This window comes from Vairimorpha necatrix, chromosome 1 (genome assembly GCF_036630325.1).
Source record: "Vairimorpha necatrix chromosome 1, complete sequence".
In the NCBI taxonomy this organism is placed as follows: domain Eukaryota; kingdom Fungi; phylum Microsporidia; family Nosematidae; genus Vairimorpha; species Vairimorpha necatrix.
In genome coordinates this window covers 1,045,187-1,062,435 of record NC_088816.1, presented here as the reverse complement: position 1 = coordinate 1,062,435, position 17,249 = coordinate 1,045,187, and the positions used below count along the sequence as shown (strand labels likewise).

At 26.2% G+C, this 17,249-nt stretch overlaps 8 protein-coding genes across 8 annotated transcripts; 5 read left to right on the top strand and 3 right to left on the bottom strand.

The window, feature by feature from the left end:
• Positions 1 to 6,073: 6,073 nt before the first annotated feature.
• On the top strand, positions 6,074 to 6,919 carry VNE69_01198 (uncharacterized protein; the record flags this gene model as incomplete). The annotated part of the gene is made up of 1 exon (XM_065472332.1): positions 6,074 to 6,919. The coding sequence occupies one exon, from the start codon at positions 6,074 to 6,076 to the stop codon at positions 6,917 to 6,919; it is 846 nt and encodes a 281-aa protein (XP_065328404.1).
• Positions 6,920 to 9,857: 2,938 nt separating this feature from the next.
• Positions 9,858 to 11,276, top strand: VNE69_01197 (eukaryotic translation initiation factor 2A (IFA2A); the record flags this gene model as incomplete). The annotated part of the gene is made up of 1 exon (XM_065472331.1): positions 9,858 to 11,276. The coding sequence occupies one exon, from the start codon at positions 9,858 to 9,860 to the stop codon at positions 11,274 to 11,276; it is 1,419 nt and encodes a 472-aa protein (XP_065328403.1).
• Positions 11,277 to 11,490: 214 nt separating this feature from the next.
• On the top strand, positions 11,491 to 12,414 carry VNE69_01196 (serine/threonine-protein phosphatase; the record flags this gene model as incomplete). The annotated part of the gene is made up of 1 exon (XM_065472330.1): positions 11,491 to 12,414. One exon carries the CDS (start codon positions 11,491 to 11,493, stop codon positions 12,412 to 12,414), a length of 924 nt encoding a protein of 307 aa, XP_065328402.1.
• Positions 12,415 to 12,757: 343 nt separating this feature from the next.
• VNE69_01195 (TRAMP complex RNA-binding subunit) lies at positions 12,758 to 13,318 on the top strand (the record flags this gene model as incomplete). Its single annotated transcript, XM_065472329.1, has 1 exon — positions 12,758 to 13,318. One exon carries the CDS (start codon positions 12,758 to 12,760, stop codon positions 13,316 to 13,318), a length of 561 nt encoding a protein of 186 aa, XP_065328401.1.
• A 1,741-nt stretch (positions 13,319 to 15,059) lies between these two features.
• On the top strand, positions 15,060 to 15,539 carry VNE69_01194 (vesicle-associated membrane protein; the record flags this gene model as incomplete). Its single annotated transcript, XM_065472328.1, has 1 exon — positions 15,060 to 15,539. The coding sequence occupies one exon, from the start codon at positions 15,060 to 15,062 to the stop codon at positions 15,537 to 15,539; it is 480 nt and encodes a 159-aa protein (XP_065328400.1).
• Positions 15,540 to 15,648: 109 nt separating this feature from the next.
• VNE69_01193 (U6 snRNA-associated Sm-like protein) lies at positions 15,649 to 15,900 on the bottom strand (the record flags this gene model as incomplete). The annotated part of the gene is made up of 1 exon (XM_065472327.1): positions 15,649 to 15,900. One exon carries the CDS (start codon positions 15,898 to 15,900, stop codon positions 15,649 to 15,651), a length of 252 nt encoding a protein of 83 aa, XP_065328399.1.
• Positions 15,901 to 15,939: 39 nt separating this feature from the next.
• Positions 15,940 to 16,185, bottom strand: VNE69_01192 (uncharacterized protein; the record flags this gene model as incomplete). Its single annotated transcript, XM_065472326.1, has 1 exon — positions 15,940 to 16,185. One exon carries the CDS (start codon positions 16,183 to 16,185, stop codon positions 15,940 to 15,942), a length of 246 nt encoding a protein of 81 aa, XP_065328398.1.
• Positions 16,186 to 16,264: 79 nt separating this feature from the next.
• Positions 16,265 to 17,221, bottom strand: VNE69_01191 (uncharacterized protein; the record flags this gene model as incomplete). The annotated part of the gene is made up of 1 exon (XM_065472325.1): positions 16,265 to 17,221. One exon carries the CDS (start codon positions 17,219 to 17,221, stop codon positions 16,265 to 16,267), a length of 957 nt encoding a protein of 318 aa, XP_065328397.1.
• Positions 17,222 to 17,249: the final 28 nt, after the last annotated feature.

The window sequence follows — 17,249 nt, the reverse complement described above, 5'->3', positions numbered from 1 at the left end:
ATCTTTTAAAGATGAAATTTTACTACCAATATATTCATTTTGTTTCTGGTTTTAAGGTCTATTTTTTCAATTTTTATTTTATTAATGGCGAATTTTCCCTATAAATTCATATAAGCTTAAAAAATCATTAAATATGATATTAAATTTGTTTTTTATAGACATTTATGAATCAAATATTGTTGTTTTATATTATTGATACATTATCATAAAATTTTTAAATTTTTTTTGATTTTAATGCTATAAATAATCATCCGTTATTGTTTATTGCAAATCCTTTACTTTCACTGATGATACTTACAAGTTATCAAGGCTATTTCGGCAAATTTTTAGAATTTGTAAGTAATAGGCAGGCATGATCTTTCAATTAAGATACAGAGGGCGCAAATAAAATATATTAATTCAAGGCTTTAAATTATATTATAAATGACTACATGACCTTTCAGCATATCGTGCTTAGAAATGCCCGTTTATTTGGGCTCTAAGAGCCCCTTTTGTGGTTTATAACACTATCGCCTACCTTTTGTATATACATTATATCATATTCGGATCTAATTACATGATCCGAGTATTAAGGTGTAAGCTATATCTAGGGTCTACTATTACCATTTGCTTTTTGCTCATTGGCCCATGCCTCACGATAACACGCAGTAATTTTATAAACTATAAAAAATTTTACTATTTTTTGTTTAATAACGTCTGTTAAGACATCATTCATATTTCACTCTCTATAATAGGTCTTGTAGAATCACGTCTCAGATAGAACTTCAAATGCTTAACATTATACACCATTCAGTACTCTACATGAATTCAATAGCGTCCTTTCTAGCGTTTTTTCTAAATCTAAAGGCGTTTTTTACTTATATAATCTTATGAAAAAATGTTTCAATTTGCGAAATAAATTAACAAAAAAATATTCAAGATACGTTCTATTGTTTTAAAGTGCGAATTTTTTTGATTATAAACAAATATTAGTCTTACTAACTATACTTCATTTTAATCTATCAATACAACGCTTTGATTTGCCAATTTGAATTTTTTTCTGTAATAATGATGCTTTAAAGTAACGATTAAGAAAGTTGTATAAATATTGAGTGTAAAAAAGACCAATGGATACGTTAATATCTTCTTTGTATATTAATTTCTTATTTGCGTGTAGAAATTTATGCCATTATGCTGTTTCTAAAAAGCAATTTTGTGACTTTAGAATGTCAATAGTATAGAGACAAAAAAATTGAAAATCAGCTAATATTAGATACCGCCTTATTTAACTTTTTGACAATCAAGACTACTTGAACGTTAATCAATGCTGGAGTGTTTCATATTTCTATGATTTGCTAGATTCCGAATATAAAAAATATTTCGGCCATAAAATTATTGCAAAAAGGATCTTCAATTATAAGAAATTCATGCTATGCTCATATGCGATCACTGATGATATATCGAAGTGATATTCTATGTTGACTGCTTGTTTTAAGTAAATATGGACAGATGCCTTTTTTACATGTTTGATGATGATCCATGGCTCTACAGCTGCCACTCTTATGATAGAGTAGGTGCGTGCTGCATTCTTTTGCTTTTTCTTCAATTAAGTTCCATAGTTTCTTAAAAAATTTAAATCTTCGATTGCGCATGGCAAATTGAGAGTAATCATGAAAGAAATAATTTTTAACTCCAGTTTTTCGAGCTTTGAAATGATAAACTGCATTATATAAATACGACCCATAAAGTTTTTAAATAATAGATTATTACGCTAAATCAAATCAACCCCCAGTAAAAAATTCTTATGTATTTGTTCATGTACTAGACTTAAATAAAGTATATTTTTGTAAAATTTTTTCTTTATTTACCCCTTCATGATTTTTAAATTTGATTTTATTAAAAGCTCGCAGTTAATACAATTGAATACGGGCAAACTTTTGTATCTAGTCATAGTGCCGGGGTTCCGTGCTATAAGTTTCACCACAAAAGTCGAATTTTACGACTTTTTAATTGGGAATTTTTTCTATAGAAGAGATCCACCCATATATAAAATCCACTTCATAGCCAAATGGTAAAAAATTTAATATAAAAAAAACCATTTGATATAATGACCCTTTATGTTCCTAGATATCTGCAACTATAAAGCAGTCATACTTATGTTACCATTGTTTTCACGCAAATTTGTAATTCTTTTAATTTTTTTTCTACCGTTATAGATTTTTTTTTCATAAGGTAAAGTTTTAAAAAATTTTAAAAGAAATTTCAAATATTTTATATCAATAGATGAGATCCACCAATAGATAATATCCATGGTCTTTTCTATAGGTGAATCTTATCTCACATAACCCCCGGTAAGATGTATTGCACATCTATGATTTTTATAAAAGATAACTTTGAAGATAAAATAAACAACAAACAGGAAAAAAATATCAATCTACCCCCCTTCTTGTTGTGGTATAGAGGCAGCATCTCTACACATAAACCATACAATAGATGGGAATTTACAAATTTTTTACAGCAGAAAAGATGAGACCATCGACTATTTAACTGAATGTGAAAATAAATTAAAGATTTTATCGTAGTCATGAAACTTAAATCAATACCAACAAGAAAAAACAAATTAAGAAGGTAGAAAGGTTAGTGAACATGCTGAGAAGTATTATGATGGAATTAATTGAAATACAAAAATTAAGAAACATATATTTAAAAATATTTTCTTTCGGAGATTATTAATAAGTGGCAAGTTTGGGTAATCATTTTGATAGTCAGAACAAGACTAGAAGATACATAACTATTTTTTAAATTTTCCGGTCAGTTTTTGATGTTAAAATGGAATTGAATCGATACGTATCAAATACTCAAAGAATAAAAAAACATAATTAAAATATCAAAATATTTTCATTGTTTAAGCATATACTAATGATTGAAACTATCGAAGAATGGCAAATTTTTCGCATAATATACACAAAGAGATATTTCTCTCTGGCATTAAGTAATTATAATTTTAAATACTCTTAAAAAGGCGATTGATTAACGTAAAAAAAGATCAGATGGGTTCATTAAATTTTATAATAAGTTTAAAAAGATGTACTTTGAATAATAAACTACTAGTTTTTAAAAATTTGAAAAAGGGTTTTGATATTAAATTTTAATTTCGAGAATGCTGTTTTGTTTTTTTGTTTATGTTAACATAGCAAATTGCATAAGCATGGTAAAAACGTGTAATATAGCTTCATGCGCTGATATGTTTTATGTATTTTTTACGCAAAAGTAATAGTATTTCAAATATTCTAGTCAAAATCATTATTTTGTTGCGTTACTCATTTATATAGAACAAATTATATTAGTCAAGGTTACTACTTTCTGTCCTAAAATTATTGCTTTTAAATCACCAAAGAGGATGAGTTTGTCTAAATGCTTCCTCTTCTGGACCTCGCATCTAGTTTTATTTTTATCGCTTGCGTTCCTACGATTTGCTCATAGGGATCTTCAAAAGTCAACGATCAGATGTAAATTTTGTGCTCTGTTAGTATCTTTGAAATATAAAAAGTGATAAATCCTGGGACATCCTGATTTTTGGTATTCTAAACAATTTTGTATTCAAAATAATAAAAAATTCTTTGAAAGACATCCCGAATTTCATTTTAGCTTAACGTAATCTTGGTTTGGTATTGTATTTGAAGCAAAAAATATAAAAATGATCTATTATAATTTTTGAAATTATAACTTTTTGGGCAAAAATAAATTTTTTACAAGAGGTTAATAATATGGTTCATACTAAAAAATGTAAACGAAAAAAACAAATTTATAATAACCTTTTTCTTAGAGAAATTTAAACCTATGATGTATACTGGAAATGTACAACATTGTCAAAGAGGCTTCTTCATTTTTCAACAATTTGAATCCTGAGTAAATTCAATTTATATCTAAAATCATTCTTTTCTATATATTGCAATTATGCTTTTTTCTATGCATATTATTACGAGGGGTTACATTGTAATTTGTATAATTTTATATTTTTCTTTTTCAAATCAATGTTTGTGTAGATAATATATCTAGTTCTAATTGTAGATTATTTTTTCTTTGAATTTTAAGATAAGTACAACTATTGTAGAATTAAAATATAGTTAAAAACAAATACGAGTTAATTTATTCAAACATAAAGCGAACAAAAATTCTATATAATCAAATTAAAATTTTTATAAATATCTAATCTATGCTTAGATCTGTAATTAATGATGTTAAATGATGTATAAAAAAATTAAAGTTAATTATAACTGTATACATACAACAATTTAATTATTAAATCTACGTAAAAGACAAACGCATCCGCTGATTCTTTTATTGTAAGTTCAAAATTATATTTCTTAAACAAATTGTTTTTATCATAAATTTAAACTTTAGATACCCCAGGTTATAGCACACTAGTTAGATACATTAAATAAAAGTATTTGATATCAATAAAACTAAAAAGACTACAAAACTTTACACTTCTTCATATATGAAAGTTTTATGAAATATAAAAAAAGAAAAATACAAAAATCGTGGTTATTTGCATTTAAAAACGCGACAATTATTTCCTTAAGATTATAAATATTTTTATAAATTTTATCCAGATAATTTGATATTATGAATATTAGATTATAATTCATGTTTTCACACAATTTTTATCAAAAAAAATATAACGACTGTTAAATTTAGATATTTGGCCCGATATTGTGAAAAAGTTTAATTTTTTGATAAGACAAAAAGTTTATAAAATTATTTCCAATTGATACAGAATCATGATTATATTATAATAAAATTAAAAAAAACTAAAACGTAGATATAATGTAAATTTTTTTTACTATAAATTAGTATCTTAAATTGGGCCTAATGTACAAATCAAATTTTTAAATAATATCATACGTCATGACATGAAACGGAATCGTGACAACATACCGCAGCAATTATGTTAATGCCATCAGCCCTTCGACTTGTATCTAAAATTACATCTAAATGAGAATTATAAAGAAGTCACTGAGAGCATCTCCTTTGAACACCGGCAGGAATTTTACGTGGAAGGATCTGAATGTAAATATAGTTGAGGTGGCTAGAAGGTGCTGTGAACGGATAGAGTCCGCAGCAGTTGAAGTAAACATAAGAAAATTCATAAATGACAATTTCATAAAATATTTATAAGTAAATTAGTATAATAGTCAGTATTGATATTTTTTCCACGTCGGAGGTTTATAATTAAAGCTAGTAGGAATTTTTAATGAATTTAAGTTCATTTCACAAAATTTGCTAATTCTTCATTTAAAAATAATACAAAATAAAGTTATTATTCAATGAATAAAATAATGATTATTTACCTTTGAATATTAGCAAATGTTTTAACTATAACCCACTTCATTTTTGTGATACATTTTTTTATTTATAACTAGTATATTGCTTTAGCTAAACAATTTGAAGAATTTTGTAGATAATAAAATAAAAGGTTTTAAATTCACTAAAATTCTCATGCACAATAACAACATAAATTATTATGCTGTCAACGTTTTTTAAAAAGATGATTCATGCTGAATGCCCTTGAGTATATAAATCAAAAATCACAGTTTATTAGTGTATAGGATATTTTGGTACCCCGATCAATTGAAATTTATTTTAAAAAAAATTTATTAGTTTTATATAAATTAAAAGATGAGAAAAATATTAAATACAAAGCATACTTGTTAAAAAAACTCAATTTCTATTTATAGAGATTTTTGAAATTTAAACAAAAAAATGAATTTATTCTAAAAAACACTTAAAAAATTTTTATAAAAATCGTAATTAATTAATCAGCTCATTTTGAACAATTGATTATGTACTTTTCTTGTAAGTAAATTCTTTTATCTATGGGAAAAATACTTTTTTCGCCATAAAATATATGAAATTGGTATAATTACGGAGAAATATTTACGCTTTCAAATTTTTAAGCAAAAAGTCATAAAAATTATCATATTTACAATTTTTTACTTCTTTTTTTTAAATGCTTTATTTTTCAACATATAGTCGCGAATAAAATTATCCCAGGCAGCTTTTTTAAAATATTGTAAATTGCACCCATAAAATGATTGTAACGATTAATTTTATTTATTGTGCGCAATTAATTACAAATGATTGCACCAATATTACAGTATACGAGAACAGAATTAGCAATTACAGATTGGAATTTCCATATCAATATGAATTTTACTATAAGGCAAATGTTGAACTAAAAAAAAATAATGTCTCAAAAAAAATCTCTTGTAATGTTTTGGATTTTGAACAATCAAAAGAAACCACTTCTTTAGAATTTGATTCAACAAAATCTTCATATCCGATTGAAAAGATGAAAAATTATTTGGCTGCGTGTGAAGTAAGAATAAAACATTTTATCTTAGTGATGGAACTAAAATCATTTACAAATTGTAAAAAAAGATCAAAGCTTATAAAACCGTCAAGGATCGATGAATGTGCAGTGGCATATTACAGAGCAATTAGAGAAATAAAAAAGCAAAATAAGTTTCAAATAAATAAACGAAAACTGCCAAATGTTATACAAATGATAATAAAATCCGAAGCTCCTATAGAAATTAAGAATATAATTTATGAACTTATAAAGACGTTACAAATTTTTCTTGAAGTCTACGATATGAAGGCAAATTTTCCAAAACATAAATTACCAAATTCTCATAGAATTAAAATTCACAATTACAATATTGAAATATTTTCTCTATTTAAATATATTCCAATAATAGAAACTTTGGAAAATATGATAAACGAGTTGATACTGTATAAATATGAAAATTTTTTCATAAAAACTGAAGTAGAAACAATTCTAAACTCAATATATAGTATTTTAACTCACTTGGCTATAAAATCATCATTTGTTGTAGAGATCTATGAAGAGTTGAATGAAATGTACAATAATTGATAAATTATCAACAAATAAACAAACTGCAATTTTTCAAGTCGACGGTTTTGTGTTTCCTGTCATTATGTAAAGTGCAGTTATAATTAATTATAAATGGGGCATGTACATGGATCTTAACAGCTTAGAATTCAATGTAAAGGGAACAAAAGTTCAGCTCCTTCTAGTCAAAAGTTTAAGAAGCAAAAATTAAGCTTAGAAGGCTAGATTGGTTAGAAATGCCTATAAGTCAGAAGAAGGGTTAGCAACTCTTTGGAATTTAATTGTCGTATAAGTTGCGGGAGACTTGTTTGTAAAATTATTTTGATAAGAAATCGTATGAACCCGGCTGGTCTAGATTCAATAATCAGACGAACTCTAGCATTTGTACGGAACAATTAAAGTTTTTGCGGTCATCAAATTTATATATTTTAATAAAAATTATATCTGAACTTTTTTTGCCCTTATAATAACTTTAAAACCTATAATGTAGTATATTTCAAGGGCGCAATCTATTCTCCCGACTTGAGCTTATTTTTGATTCATAAAAATCTCATATTTTTATACATATACATTCAAAAAAGAATTAATAAAATTATAACATGTTCAAAAGTATATCTGTACAACCTATAACTTACTATAAACAAATTTTGGTGTCATTCATTATTATTTTAAATCATAAATCTCATTTCTAACTCACTCTTCGTATCAAAGTAAATTTGTTTTGTGGGTATTTTTTTTTTCTAGATCTAATTTATAGCAAGCCGGTACAAGTAGCTTTATTTAGTCTTTTTATAAATACAAAATAGATTTCTAACTACTGGTGGCATGTTAGGTCGTCATAATGCCTAAGTTTTATGATTGAAAAAAATGCGATGGTCTGTTGCAAAATGTTTTATTTTTTTACATTTATAATCAGTATTCAACCGGTAAAGTAGTACATATTTTTTATAACATTCATATAAACATGTCAAAATTACACATATTTGTCTGGAATTTAATCAAATAAGTATGTTTTGCATTATAAAGACATGTGTGCAAAAAATTTTAGAACATAATTTACCTTTATTGCATTTCTAGGTTTTCTGATGATAGACAAATATGTCAAGGTTCAATGAGGGAATTATTTGGCTAGTGATAATTTTATTCCAACTAAAAAAAATGTAGAATTTTATTCTTTTGATAATATTAACGACGGAAATTTTTTATATTGATTGATACGAAATAAATGTAGAATTAAAACAGGTTTCGATATTTTTATACAAAAGGCTATACAAATTTCGTTCATACGCCCGGATAAAAAAAAATATTTTATTTGAGTACAATATGGCATCTTACTTACTACTTAATTATCATAAGATACGCTTAAGATCTTTTCCGAAGGTTCCCGGTTTCCTTTGAAATCCACACAGTGAACTCTCAAAACCCCCTTCCTGATCAGTATCAAGCCCATGTCTGACTGACATAGTTTGGCTTTTTAAAGTCCTTTTAAGAAATCTTGTTTGTATATAGAATCAATTTAGGTTTTAATCGGAGTTCTTTGGTATTCATGCCCCGAAAATTAGTTCCTATATTATCCTAAATCATCACGTAAGGAATAATTTTCGGCTAATATTTATAGAAAAGCCACATGCTTTGCAACTCCGTATATATATGTACAAAATAACTTTAAATATTTTATTTCGATTAGAAAGTTTTGATATCTAAAACTTAAGTACTCACACATGTATCAGTTTTTGGTATCTCGAGTTCACAGAGAATGTTTTTTTCAAAAAAAAAAGAAGGCAGAAAGTATAAAAATAAAGGTGGAAAAATTGAAACATGAACAGACTAACTGACAATTGAAGGGAAAGGCGTCAAACACCGATTATAATGTCCAATATTATTTTAAATTGTACTTGTTTGAGGAGTACAATAGGCATATTGACAAGGAAAAAGAATCAAATAGGATCAACTGTATAGTTCAAAACATGATAACCTTTCTTAAAATGAGATTGAAAGTTATTTACTTGCATAGTGATGAGAAAAATCTATCTAAAGCAGTCTTTACTACAACGGCAAACATCACGTGAAATTCATAACAAAGCAGGAATCAATCAATTAAAACTAAGGTCTGGTCCTCATAAATATACATTATTTTCTAGTAATTGAATCGTAGATAGTAGGATTCCTGCTTTATGAAAATTAAAAGATACAAAATTGAAAATTTTCGTATTAAAATATGGGACCTCTTTATTAAATTTTTATATTTAACTCGTCGTTTTTTTTATGTGTCTTCACATTTAATTCAAAAAAAATCCGGGCTCGGGCCGATGCGTCTTGGATCTTTCACTTTCTTATTATACGATGTTGTGGGTATATTTGTGTTATTTTCTTATTTCGTCTAATTTCTTTTTGCAAAAAGATGCTAATTGACTATTTAATTTAAAATTTTACATTTTGTAGCTTATAATTAACCAAAAAAATGTAAAATTTTTACGTTGCGCTTTTTGTCTAAAACCAAAAAAAAATTATTTTTTATTAGCTTCTGTAATTATTAACATACAAAGAATGTTTATAATGTTATTAATTGAGCTTGATTTAATTTGATTTTTAGTACTACGTACTTAAATTAGTTTTTTAAAAATTTAACTTTTAATAAACAAATATACAAATGTGAGGACTTGATTTAAAACAGAAAGTCTGCCATATTTTTGACAATGTGAAAATTTTAACTTTTGTTTGCTGAAAATTTTATTTCTTATTTTAAACCCTTAAAAAAAGGATTCAAAAAATCAAAGTGTCAAAAATGAATAAAAAACATAAGAAATTTTATCACCAAATTTATTTCACATTTTTTTAGTACTTTTACGTATATTTTAATTATTTTTAAGTCAAAGACAGAAAAAACTGTTTGATCTATAAAATGAAAAAATTGTCACGTATTTTTATAAATTTACATTGTTTAATTTTACACCCCCAAATGCCTGTACTAGCACATTCTTCAAATGACTTAATTCTTGATATTTTTGATAAGAAAATTACTATAAAAAATGTAGACAAGTTTGTTATAAATAACAACATATTAGTGTACAATGTAAATGATGATCTTTACAGATTTGATCTTTCAAATTTAAAAGCTCTCTCTTCTATTTTGAAAAATTCAAGTTTGTGCAAGTTATCAACTAGTATTCACGAATTGAAATTGTCTAAAAATGGCTCGAAGATCGGCCTCCTCCTTAGAAATTTAGATTTATTTGTCTTCTCAAATTCTCAACTTGTTTTGACGAAATCAAAAATTAATAGTTTCAATATTTCAGACAATCTTGTAGGTTATGAAACAGACAATGATTTTATACTTCAAGATATTAATACAAAAGAGGTAATTCATAAATCTCCTTATAATTATCAATCATTCTTTGTTTTCAATGAATTTGCAATTTTAGCTACGACAAAACGGAAAAATAATAACGACGAAGACGAATTTAAATTGTATAAAGTTGATAAAGAAGGAATTAATGAATTTGGCTCATTTAATTCTCTCGTAAATATTCAATGCAAGTCCAATTCTAATGAAAATTTTGTATTATTGAATCTTTCGACCTCTTACGTAAAAAACTCATATTTTGCATCGACAATTTTGTATTTGTACGACGCAATCAAAAATACATTCTTAAGAGTTAATAAATTGACGAATATTTTAGATTTTACATTTATTTCTGATGGGTTCTGTGTTGTGTATGGCAATCAGCCTTCATATGTTACATGTTTTGATTACGAATTTAATATCATAGATAAGTTCCCTAAAGGCATTAGAAATCGAATTTATCTTAATCATCAGGAATCTTACGTTGTTACTGCTGGTTTCGAGCAATTGGCTGGAAATGTCGAAGTTTTCGAAAAAAATTCAAAAGAAAAATTTTTTACTGCCAATGAATTAGGTGCTAGTAAAATAGAATGGGATACAACAGGTAGTTATTATTATGTATCCACATTAAAATATTTAAAAGAAGATAATAGAGTATCAAAATATGATTATTTTGGTAGATTAATAGCTACAGAAAATTTTGAATGTTTACACGATGCTGCAGTTTTTGGACCTATTGAAAAGTTTGAAATATTAAAAAAACCAGAAGAAAAGATTGTCGAGAAGCGGGAAGAAGTTTATGTTCCTTCTATTTTAAAAGGGAAATCTACTTTTAAAGTCACAGCACCAGTCCCTAAGATTAAACATAAGTTACATGAGACAGAAGAAGAACTAATTCAAAAAATTTCTAATATTGAAATGTTAAAAAAGAGGTTAGAAAATAACGAGAAGCTTGAAATTGAAGAATTAAATTTAATTTTGAATGAAGGGAAAATTAAGAAGAAATTGGATTTTATTCAAAAAAATAAAAAATAAAATTATCTAATAAATTTACAATATATTGTTACATTTATTAAAATTTTATACAGTCTTGAATATATACATTAGAGTTAAAATTTTCCGTTTTTATTTTACAAATTTAATTTCATTAGTTAATTTTCTTTAGTTATTTTTCTTTAGTTATTTTTCTTCATTTTGATTTTTGTTTTTTTTTAATTTTTCTGTTATTTTTTTAAAAAAGGGCTGTTAGATGGTCATCGAAATAAACATAGACAAAATTATAGACAAACTTCTTAGTGTAAAGAACAGTAAAATGGGAAGAAATGTAAATTTATTAGAGCAGGAAATAGTTTACTTATGTAAAACCACACAAGAAATTATAAAAAATCAAGCGACTTTTCTCGAATTAAAAGCTCCTATAAAAATATGTGGTGACACACATGGCCAATATTACGATCTTCTTAAACTTTTTGAATATGGTGGATTTCCGCCTACTAGTAATTATCTCTTTTTAGGCGACTATGTTGACAGAGGCAAACAGTCAATTGAGACAATTTGTCTACTCATGGCTTACAAAATTAAATATCCTGACAATTTCTTTCTGCTGCGAGGAAACCACGAATGCGCTAGCATAAATAAAATTTACGGCTTCTATGACGAGTGTAAAAGAAGGTACGACGTTAGGTTATGGAATTTATTTACAGAATGTTTTAATTATTTGCCTATAGCAGCTTTAGTTGATTCTAAAATTTTATGTATGCACGGCGGAATATCGCCAGATTTGAAAAGTTTAAATCAAATAAAAAACATAGCGCGCCCCACTGACATTCCAGACTCGGGGTTATTGTGCGATTTATTGTGGGCCGACCCAGAGCCTGCTATTTCTGGCTGGGGGTACAATGACAGAGGAGTGTCAGTTACATTTGGCGCTGATATAGTAGAAGATTTCCTTGAGACACAAAATTTAGATCTTATTTGTAGAGCTCATCAAGTAGTTGAAGATGGTTATGAGTTTTTTGCATCTAGATCTTTAGTGACAATATTTTCAGCACCAAATTATTGTGGAGAATTTGATAATTGCGGAGCTATAATGAATGTTAATAAAGATCTTGTATGTTCATTTCAAATATTAAAGCCTAGAGTATTTGGAGATGAAGATAAAAAAGATAATTAATATTTAAAATAAAATTTTAAAACTTAAAATATTCTTTAAATTTATTGTAAAAACGTCGTTTTACAAATTACTCCTTTTGTCAAACTATGATAATTTCAAACAATGAATAGTTTTTAAAATTCATTCTTACAAATATTGTGCTACAAAAATATTAATATAACTCGGGCTATGAAAATTTTAAAAACTTTATTTTTCCGTTAAACCATAAAAAATTTAATTTAAAAAAACAAGATATGATTTTTTTGATTTTATGTTAATTTTGTTTGCATTTGTACTTTTAACTTAATTAATGCATTTCTTATTAATATTTATATATTTGTCTGTGCATTTTAAGCCCCAATTTATGGGCACGAAGAAAATCTTGGATTTCTCCAAATATATTGACGGCTTTGAAGTTGTTAATTTAGAAGACGAAGAAGTCAAAAAATTGATAAATGATGATAATTTAAATATTTACAATATTTTTAGTTCTTTATACCACAGTAAATTTGAAAAAGTACCAGAGGGAGTAAATACTGAAGGAATAAAATATAAAGTAGCAAAATGTACAGAAGCGTGTTTATACTGCACAAGAGATCACTTAGCTTCAGATTGTCCTTATGTCATCTGTAAGAAATGTGGAGAAAGAGGACATTTAAGTAAGAAATGTAATAATAAACAAACAGAAAGTAAATCAACCCTGTGTAAAAAATGCGCATTTGCTTCGCACTCCGTGTTCGACTGTCCTGCTGTTTATAGAGAATATAAAATTGACAAAGAGATTGAAGAAGTAAAAAAAACTTGTGGGAATTGTGCGGGTGAACATTTTGTGAATGACTGCCCGTCCTCGCTTGAAAGCAGTAGATTTTCAATATTCGATGAGAAATATTTACAACACATGAAAAATTCTCGCAAAAAGGAATAATTCATAAACGAGATGCTTCATATACTCAAGTAAATCTTGTTATTTAAAGTGAGTTCTTATTATTACAAGATTTTACTCTCAAAACTTTGGTCTTAATATACTTGAAATCTGGACTACACCATACCTTTAAAAGCTTGACGTGATTTAAATCCGCATCGTGCATTGTTTAATCAGATTTCTAGAGAAAGAAATTTATGTTCTACAGTTTCCATGCTTACAATTTTATCTCTTTTTGAAAAAAAACAATGCTCGAAACCATCTCCCATCTTTTGGGTACCATTATTGGTATAATTATTCTTTTTGCTCGTGTTATATTTACGATCATAAACTTCCAAATTTTTATCAATTTGTTTTTGAAACTCTTTCTTATCTTTTTTAAACACTATCTTCTTGTATGTCGATTTTTGATATTGGTCTTGTAAAAAAACTTTATTTGGGCTCAAAATATAGCACAGCGGGTTGATAAATCTTACGAATCAAATACAGTAAAAATTTTGACTTTACTCTCATTGTCCCATAAATTCCTTTGCAGGCTTATGTAAGTTACAAGGAAAACATATTTTCAGATTTATTTTTAGTTTTCGCAAATTTTTTAATTCTTTACCATTAAAGATTTAATGGTTTTTGGGCACTGTGTCTATGTGTTAAACAAATGTCCATTTTCACATTTAATTTATGAATCGGCACTACCTATGCGATTTTCACTAAGCACCAATCATTGCTAAAAAGTTAAACCCCTTTGTTGCTATCTCCAGGAGATTTTACTATGTCTAATTCCCATATAGCGTTTAATAGATTGGCAACTAGAGGCATAAGTACTCTAATTTTCAGTTTCTATTAATGTTTTTTATCTTATATTTATCTTCCCGGACATTTTTATATAAAGCAATAGTGGTTTTAGTCCACTATATGACCTTTTTCTTTTTTATAAAAACACCTGTATTTTTCAAATAATTTTTTTACCACTATAATCGAACTCAAGCTGACTTCGCAAACCTCTGCATACTTTGCTTTATTTGCGGTTCTAAACAACAAAAAAGTTCTCTAAAGTATTTTCACGAAAGATGTTTAAATTATTCATTACCAAAATATTCGCTAATTTATTTGACAATCCTTGAAAAGGTAATTAATGTCATTTGAAAATTTTAACTGTGTTATAATCGCGCCATTTGTAAAAAACCCGATTCAATCAGATATCTTGAAGGCAGGAAGTTTAGAACACTTGTTTACTAGTCCCACTGTAAACAACTTTTCTTATCAAGCGTTGATGCACTTTTCAAGTCCAAAATCAATCAATCGTGCGTGCGTTGTCTAATCTTTCTTTTTATAGTATATTATTGGAGTATAGGTTTCGCTCACTATACTAATTCAATAGCCATTAGAATGTATTAAAACTGACGTAGGAAGTTCTTCTTGGTTTATAAAAAGATTTAAGTCTATTTGTTCGTCGTCAAATTGTTTAAATGATGAATGCGCTTTATTATTTATTCGATATTTAAAGATCAAATCTATCAAACACAATCTCGATATGTTTGAAATGTAAAGTACAACACATGTTCAGAGACAAGATTGTGTTTGGTAGATTTGATCGTTTTTAAATATAAATCGATGTTAAAAATATGCAGAGTTATTTTTTTATATTTACAAATTATTAAGTATAAAAGACAATATATGGTGAAAATATACACATTGGATAATAAATAATTTCATTTAAAAAACTCAATACATTTTGAACCCCAAAATGAAAGACATAAAAATTACTCCGAATTCCTTCATCAAAATAAATAAAAATTCTTTATTCGGCCTTTTGAAGGTATCAAACACCAGTAAAGAAAGAAAGGCCTTTAAAATCAAGACAACCCGCCCTAAAGATTATTTAGTAAAACCCAGTATTGGGATTTTAGAGCCACAAGAAGAAGTTGTAATAGAAATAAATATTCTAGAAAATTATAAAATTGACGAGTCGCACAAATTCGCGGTCGAAATTTACGAAGTCAATTGGAGGCAAAATAATGAAACACTAAAAAGATATTTAAAATCTACACAGATCGCGCCAATGATCATCCATAGATTGGGGGTAGAATATGAAGGAAATAAAATAGAAGAACATGAAAACACAAGGGGAAATCAAATAATTCCTTATTTGTGTGTTATATATTTATTTATAATATTCTTATTAATAATATATAGAAATATAACAAATAATGATAAAGAAATGTAAAAAAAATATTTTTGGTGCAATATAAAATCATGATATTATAATTATGATGAATTTTTACATGCAAATTTTTTGATACTTTCTAGTGATGAATATTTTAAATGTAGTTTATTCACATTATTGTGCTACTCCCTAATGATATTAATGACAAACTTCTTCCTAAACATAAAACTCTTTTCCCATATTCCCATTTATTATATTTTTCTAATATTAAATTTGATGTGTAGTCGTAGGAGATCAAAATCCCTGTAATCTTCACATTATTTGTAAAAACAACAGTCACAATTTTATTTCTAAATTTGCTCAGATTTCCGAACAAAGGAATTTTGGATTTATCGACTAGCTCCTTTTTCTCTGGATTCATGGGTTTTAATGTGCAAAAATTTAAATAAAAACAAGACGTTTATTTGGTTAAAAATTCGTATGCATTTTTAATTTTAGACTGTAAATATTTGGATTTATTTTCATTTCTGTCATATAAATTTTTGTATTTTTTATAAATTTCTGATTTGTCTTGTTGATCACTGACTTGTAAAATTTTCAAGGCTTCGTCTTTTGTCATTTGATTTGTGCTCAATATGTCAACTAATGTTTTATATAAAGCCACACTTAAAACTTTACTTCCTTCTTTAAACAATGTTAAAACCATTTATAGGGGACTCAAAGATTAATTTATTTAAGTAAAAAATCTTTCTTAAAAATTCTACAAATGTTTTTTCTTTTTTTGTTTAAAATTCCACACAGTCTGAAATATTTTTATAATTCGACCCGCTAAATAAAAACTCGTAATCTTCGTCAATTTCTTCAAAAATTAAATTTTTAAAATTATTGACATTGTTTTTTATATCTGTAGAATATAATTTAATATTTTTTATATTTCCAAGTTTACTGTCAGTAATCAAATATTCATTTTTTAATATTTTCTCTATATTCTCGATTTTATTATTTTTTATCATTTCATAGATTTCTTGTTTATTTTTCATAAAACACAAGAAATAAATCAGGAAATTGTCTATTGATTTTATTTCTATTTTGTTATTCAATTTTATATAAACTTGATCTTTATTTACAATATTTATATTGTCATTTAGAATATTCATATTATCATTATTAGTTAATATCATAAATGTTAATATTTCATATACAAGAAATCCCATGTGCTTATTTGTGTCTCCTAAAAATTTTATATAATAATTCATATTAAAATAATATTTAGTATGTAAAATAACTAATAATTGCTTTCTAATATATTTTTCATCTTCTAATACTAAAAAGTTTTCTAAAAGAGATTTCTTATTAGAAATATATTTGAAAAAATTTATATCTTCATACTTAACATCGTATAACATTTTTACTATCTTTTTTTCTGGTAACTCATAATTTATCATCTTAAAAACTGGAAATAAACAACTTCTAAGTTTTTTACATCTAAAATGTTTAATTAAAAATTCAGTGTCTATTTTAATGTCCACTTCAAGGCTAAAAATTAATCTATAAGTCATAGACAATAGAAAAACTTTTTTAAATTTATATAATGCGCTTATTAACACCTTTGATATTTCGAAATGCTCATTTTTATTTTCTTTAATATATTTTTTATATGAAATAAAAAATCTTTCATAGTCTGACATGTCTTTGTGATTGATCAAAATTTTATGAAAGTCGTAGATCCATTTCTTCTTCATTTAAAGGAAAGAAATTTTATGAAAAAAT